Source organism: Elephantulus edwardii, unplaced genomic scaffold (genome assembly GCF_000299155.1).
Source record: "Elephantulus edwardii isolate Elephantulus edwardi_28Jun2011 unplaced genomic scaffold, EleEdw1.0 scaffold00254, whole genome shotgun sequence".
Lineage (NCBI taxonomy): Eukaryota > Metazoa > Chordata > Mammalia > Macroscelidea > Macroscelididae > Elephantulus > Elephantulus edwardii.
In genome coordinates, this window is record NW_006400004.1 from 873,322 (window position 1) to 879,854 (window position 6,533).

Here is a 6,533-nt window from a genome sequence, read left to right on the forward strand (position 1 = left end):
GACTTCTAAGAGAACAAACACATTCATCCTGGAGAGGGTGAAACCAGGCTGCATTTCAGAGGCAAGTATTCTGAAGCTACACCTGACAAGTTTTCAGGATGTTGCAAAGAGGGGCCAGTCCTTGAAGAGGGATATGATGCTTGGGAGGGTGGAGAGACAGAGCAATAGAGGAAGATCTTTGATGACATAGATTGACTCAGTGACTGGGGTAACAGATGTAGGTGTTTCAAAGACAATAGGTTTGGCTCAAGATAGAGCAGGTTGCAGAACTGTTATTCATAGTGTCACTATGAGTTGCAGGTAACTTGGCTGCACATAACAACAATAATGGGTATTTAGTAGCCAGTAAACTAAATAAAGATGAATTTACTTGTGCTTACAAATGAAACTAGAGTGCTCAGTTTTATGTAATATTGTTGCTGAACTCAAGGGGTTCTTTCTGTAGTCAATTGCCAATAAGACAGAGCCTCCTCATCTGGGAGTGGTCATTAGACTTTTACACCAGGGTTAGACACCAACTCACTCAACAATGCACCTATGTTAGTTAAATCAAAGATTTTCTACATCTGAAAAAAAATACAAAAAAAAACCCCAACAATTCACACACAGGTACCAGCACACAGGCAATTTACAAAATAGTCAACACATGACTAAGAAAAATAGACACTGAAAAGATAAAGGCTAACTCAGGAAAGGTGTAACAGGTGTAACTCCCCTCCTGGCAAACAGGCAGATTAATATACAATTTGCATATGATTGGGGGAAAGTTTCAAATATGCTGATCTAGGAAAGATGCATTTCATTTCCTGGAAAACAGACAACTTAAACTATTTTACATTGGCTACAACTTGACAGCACTTAACAACAACAACAGCATAACAAAAGATAAGTTATCCTAGTGGACAGAAAGTGATGCTACCAAGCCAAAGGTGGGTGACTTTAATCCACAGCCCTCAGGCCTGTTTCAAACATCCTTCTCAGTCGTATAGCCCTGGTATGTCCATTTGCTGTACAGAGGTAACTCGTGTTTGTTGTGATGCTAAGCACTGTGAAACTGATGTGTCAAATGTGATAACGGTTACCCATGGTGGACAGTGTTTGGTGGAGCTCCCCAATTAAAACAAGGTTGGTAGCAGGAGCAGCATCAACTTCTGAAATAGCTTGCCTCCAGAAACCCTATGAATCTGGAGAAAGGATAAATGTTATACAAGTGTTCAGGTCTTTTGTTCATAGGGTCACTATGAGTCATCTATGACTCCAAGGCACTAGACAACAACAAATAAAAGGAAACAAAAAAAATTCTAAGGCAAAGTACTCAGTTTGGCAGGCTGGAGAAAACTGATGTCAGTTTTATAACTATGTAACTAGAGTTTTAAAACAGATACGTATTTAGAGAATTCTGAATTTATTAATACCACCCCATCAAAATTGGGAAATTTACCAGCATATGAAAACTGCAAATTACAGATTAATATGTAAGCATAAGTAAAACAGAGCTGACTTCACTTATTGTGTAATGTTATCTCACCACTAATAGTAAGTTAGAGTCCATTAAAATAGTTGAGAAACTTGAAAATAAGGAGATGAGCACAATCTTCCTAAGTGCTCAGTGAGGGGACAGTATAAATCCCATTTAAAAAAAAAAACAAAACACACCATTAATCCCAGAAGCAGAAGCAGGCCATAAAAATTCTTAGCTTAGGAAAGGTAAAGCAAACACAAATGTGCCATGTAAAGTCTTATCTGTCCTTGCAAAGTAAAGAATTAGCTAGTGTCTATGTGACACAAAAAGAGTAAAGGTGGGCAAAGTAGGCAGCCTATCAAAAGCTGACTCACATGATTAATCCCCTGGCCCACTAATCATGCTCCCAATCTCCCCACCTTGGACAGAAGCACCCAGGAAGGCCTTAAAAACAATTGTGTGGGGGACTCAGGACTCTCTCTCTCTCTTACATCTTTCCACTGAGGGAGGGAGCCCCACATGTGGAAAATTATTAAAGTGTGCTTTTTGTTTTTACATGTGTGAAGAGCTCATTTCGGGTAGAGCTTTCTTGGGCACAACACTCAGTAATCAATATTCTGATGGAATGTTATCAAAATTGTGGTCTCCCAGGAAATTCTATTTTCATAATTATTTTCCAAGTGTTTAAGGCTTCACAATAGTACACACAGCATCTGTAAGGTCACCGAGGAAGGACAGAACGCTATGCCAGCAAGGAAAGATAGCTTATTGAAGAAAAACTGCTGGGCTGGCTCCCAAGCAGAAGACCAGCCCCCACTAAGAGTTAGAGAGGGATTTTATACTTTCTTACAGGGGAACTGGGGAAGGGGGTGGATACAGATGCTTCCTTCAAATAGGGAAGTGGGCTATAACTATTCCTGGGAAAATGGAGGTAGTGTAGTTTCACAGAAAGAAAAAGCGCAACTGCTGTTTCCTGTTATTGGATTCTCTTAACAGCCATTCTGGGAGAGGAAAAAGAGGGCTCTGCAGTTCTAATAGCATCAACTGACTTGAATCATCAATTGTTTTTCTGAAAGAAAACATGCAGCTGTTAACAAATACATAGGTGTTGTGAAATTTTCACAGTTTACAATATTTCTCCATTAAGAGATATCTATGCCATGAGTAACAGTAATAATAGCCTCTGATTCACCCAAAAGCCCTTAAAAAAGTCAAAACAACTATGTCTACACCAACACAGTATCAGAGTAGTATAAACCCAGAACCCAAAGACAGAGTTGGCAAAGCCTGGCTATACATTTCAGTCCCAATTCTATGGCTCACAACCTAATCTGCCTTTCTGTGGTCTGTATTTTAATGTATTTTTATTATATCGCTAGCTATTCTAATTTCTATTTCCCTGCATATTCTGTAATAATAGGAAACCTAATCTTTAATTTTTACGAGGAAAAGAAATCTTCCTTTTTTTTTCTTTGTCACTGGACTGTGAATGGGCGTAACTTAATTTAAACATACATTGTAGATCATTTTCTTAATATCATGCTGAGAATGAGCCCAAAGATTTATTTCAATCAATCATAAAGATTTGAGTTTTGACATACATGTAACATACCCAGTAAGTTTATTTGTATCATAGTTTATAGTATTGTACATTCTCAGTAGAGCTCAATTTTTTTAAAACCCCATTTTGCTGCAAACCCAGTGACCAATAATTTTACTAAAATTTGTTTAAAAGATCCTGATCTATCAACATTATAGATTCAAGTAAATTTCTCTATTACATTTATTACCAATTTTCAGAAATGAAAACTCAAAGATTAGAATGATGCCAGCAAACATTGTTGTTGTTAGGTACCACTGAGTTAAGTACAACTCATAGCAATCCTATGAACAAAAGATCTGAACCCTGTTCTATCCTGTACAATCCTCACACTTCCTCACACACAAGAGCCCTTTGCTGCAGTCACCATGTCTACTCATCTAGGTGAGGCTCTTCCTCTCTTTCCCAGCCCTCTACCCTTCACAATATCATGTCCTTCTCCAAGGAATGGCCCCTCCTAGCAACATGCCCAAAGTATGTGAAGCGAAGTCTCATCATTCTTGCCTCCAAAGAGCACTCAGGCTGCATCCTCTACAAGACCTATCTGTTCTTTTGGCCATAGCTTCAAGCTGTGGGCTGGAATCCTCTTGTTTAAGCATTCAAGACCTGGCAGAGCAGGCCTTTGTATTTAAAAGTTGCTTAAGTCCTGCCTGAGGGCGAATCTCCAGCTTGGAGCAGTTGAATTCTGGATGTTAAGTGGGGTGTCTTTTTAATTTGCAAAGCTGGGTCTGGTTCAAGAAGACTGACACTGAGGAGCTGCTCACGAACAGCTCCCAGAACAAGGTTCTGGCGACCTCCTCGGAAACGCTGACCGAGCGGCACATCAGCAACCCGGACCTGGAGAAGGACCTGGGCCTGTACGTGTGTAACGGCACCAGCTCCCCAGGCACTCACCAGGCCTCTATCACCCTGCGTGTGTGCAGCTGCCTGGCCGCTCTCTGGCCGTTGCTGCGCATCCTGGCTGAGGTCCTCATGCTGGTCACCATCATGTTTGTCTATGAAAAGCGATGGAAGCCGGAGGAGGTGTTGGATGACGAAGACATGGGCTCTGCGCCACTAAAAAGTGGGAGTCACCATGTCAACGACAAGGAAAAGAACGTCCTCCAGAGACATACCAACTGAGCACTGGCTACCTCCCAGGACAAAGGAGGAGCAGCGCCTTGTCACAGTCCTGCCTCCCCAGCACCCATCCCAGCGTATGCACCTCTGGGGCGCCTGAGAAACATGCCTGGGCGAGCTGCCTCAGAGCCGGGGTCTTGTTCCAGTTCCTCCCCTTCCAGCCAAACTTGGCTTTCCCGCCTTCAGAGTTGCACTCAGTCCAGCCTCTCATGGGGTCTTGTTTTCTTTCATTTCTTGTGAACCCCAGGGAATCTGTGAGGTCCAGGCTACCTGTCAACCTCCTCTGAGGGCCTAAACTGCCCCTCCCACTGGTGCCCAGTCTGCTGTGCAGACCCAGCCATGCGTGCTGTCCAGTCTGAAGCCCTAGCTGTCCACTCTGTGCTTTGCTGTTCCCAGGTGTCCATGGGTGCTGCGTGGGCTTGGGGGCTGAGTACCCCCACACTCCCAGGACCCTGATGTGCCATCTCAGTCCTCCAAGCCCGGGCTGCCTGGACAACTGGTGGGGGCCTCCCCCACCTGACCACAACTCAGCCCCTACCACCGTCACCCCACTAATAAAGACTCCCTCCACCTTATCTCAAAAAAAATCTTTATTTTATGTTGGTTTGCATAAAGGATTCATATTCATTGTGTTTCATTCACATACATTGTGTTTCATACATTTCTTCATTCACATTGTGTTTTATACAATCACTCCCATACACACATTGTGTCTTATAAAATTATTCACCATTGATCTATGCCCACTATTACCCCTTATTTTCAGAATCCCACTGCATCTTTCCTAATTCCTTGTTTAATCTCTTTATATCTCAAGAGAGTGACTCAATATCCCCCCTACACTAATTATTTCTCATTATCATAAAAAAGATAATTCATTCCCAAGAGGGTTATAACCCCAGGCTGAAGGTTAGGATTCACAACACATATTTGAGGACGTGATTGAATTAAAAACATAGATCCAAGGCAAAATGGGTATTTGAATGTCAAATGAAGATGCACTACAGAAATTCTAACCACTTTTATATGGCAAACAATAATTCTATTTCAGGAACAATTTCTGCTACATTCAAATAATTTTCTTAATTTGGTCTCATCCAGTCTCATGGCATTAAGTACAATTTTTCTCTTGTGTGATATAACCCGCTGGAGAGTCAAATAGGAGTTGGTTTTTATGCAATGACATTAAGTTGTGTAGATTGATAGATCATTTTTGAGAATTACTTTGTTGGGTCCCCCCACCCATTTTTAATAGGCTGATATCTCCAAAATTGTGACAGACTGAGATTCAAACTCATCAATTTCCCTGTGTCCCTAAGGGAGAAAATATCTGATATTTTATGCCATTAGGGCTCATTCTCATTTTCTCTCTCTCTCTCTCTCCCTCTTTCTCTCTCTCTCTTTTACACACACACACACACACACACACACACACACACACACTATTCTATCTCTTGCTTCTCCTGACCCTCATATTTAGCTCTCTGACTTTATATTCTGTTATTCCTCCTCTCAGTCACTATGCTCTTGTGTCCATCTGCACTGACTTCTCTGTGGTCATCAACAAAGTCAAGCACTCTCCTGCCTCAATGCTCATCATTCCCTCTGCTACTTTCCTCATACGCTTTAAATCTCAGAGACAGATTCTCTGGTTTGGTAAATCTCCACCACTCACACCTTTGTCTCAAATTCAGTTGTGTGTAGTTTTTTTCTCCCCTAAACTATGACTTAAAACATATTCTACCATTTTCTGTGTTTCTTGTCTATCTCCCTTGACCTCAGGCATAGATTTCTTTTTTTCTTTCATTCCTGTATGTTCAGTGTCTAATAACATATCTAGCATGCTGAAATTGCTAAATAATAATATCACATTTTCATTTTTTTAAAATGAAGCTTCTAATTACACATTAGCATGCTCTTAATAATACATTTCCAGAATTCATTCAACAAATATTTGTTAAACTTTCAAACCAGGAGGGGGCAGCAATGTCTCATAAACTGAACAAGAAGTCTCCATACTGGTTCAGTAATTCAGGGGGGCAACTAATGGAAAATGAGGCAAAATATACGAGTTGAAGGGGCTAATGCCATACACTGGTGATGAACGTGCCCTCACCAAGAAGAATGCAAGAAGTCAAGGAGAGTCCTGGAGCATGACAGCCAGAGTAAGAAGTCCATGGAATAAGCAGACAGCTTCTCAGGGAGCCTAATAAATTGCCAGGGAGCTCTAGGGGCCTACTTCTTAGGGAGTTGTGGTAGCAACTCTAAGTCCTCACCTCTCTGGTAGTTTGAATACAGTAGTGGCTCTGAGGGAAAGCCTGGTAAAGGGAGCTCTGGTGTATTCAAATTCTG

The 6,533-nt window shown here is 41.5% G+C and overlaps 1 protein-coding gene across 1 annotated transcript in view; it reads left to right on the top strand.

Annotated features, from left to right (window-relative positions):
• The window catches only part of LOC102855873 (basigin-like), a 12,206-nt gene extending 8,022 nt beyond the window's left edge, over positions 1-4,184 (top strand). The window contains exon 3 of the mRNA XM_006899379.1: positions 3,785-4,184. Within this exon, the coding sequence (XP_006899441.1) occupies positions 3,785-4,184 (400 nt within the window). The remainder of the gene's footprint in view (positions 1-3,784) is intronic.
• Positions 4,185-6,533: the final 2,349 nt, after the last annotated feature.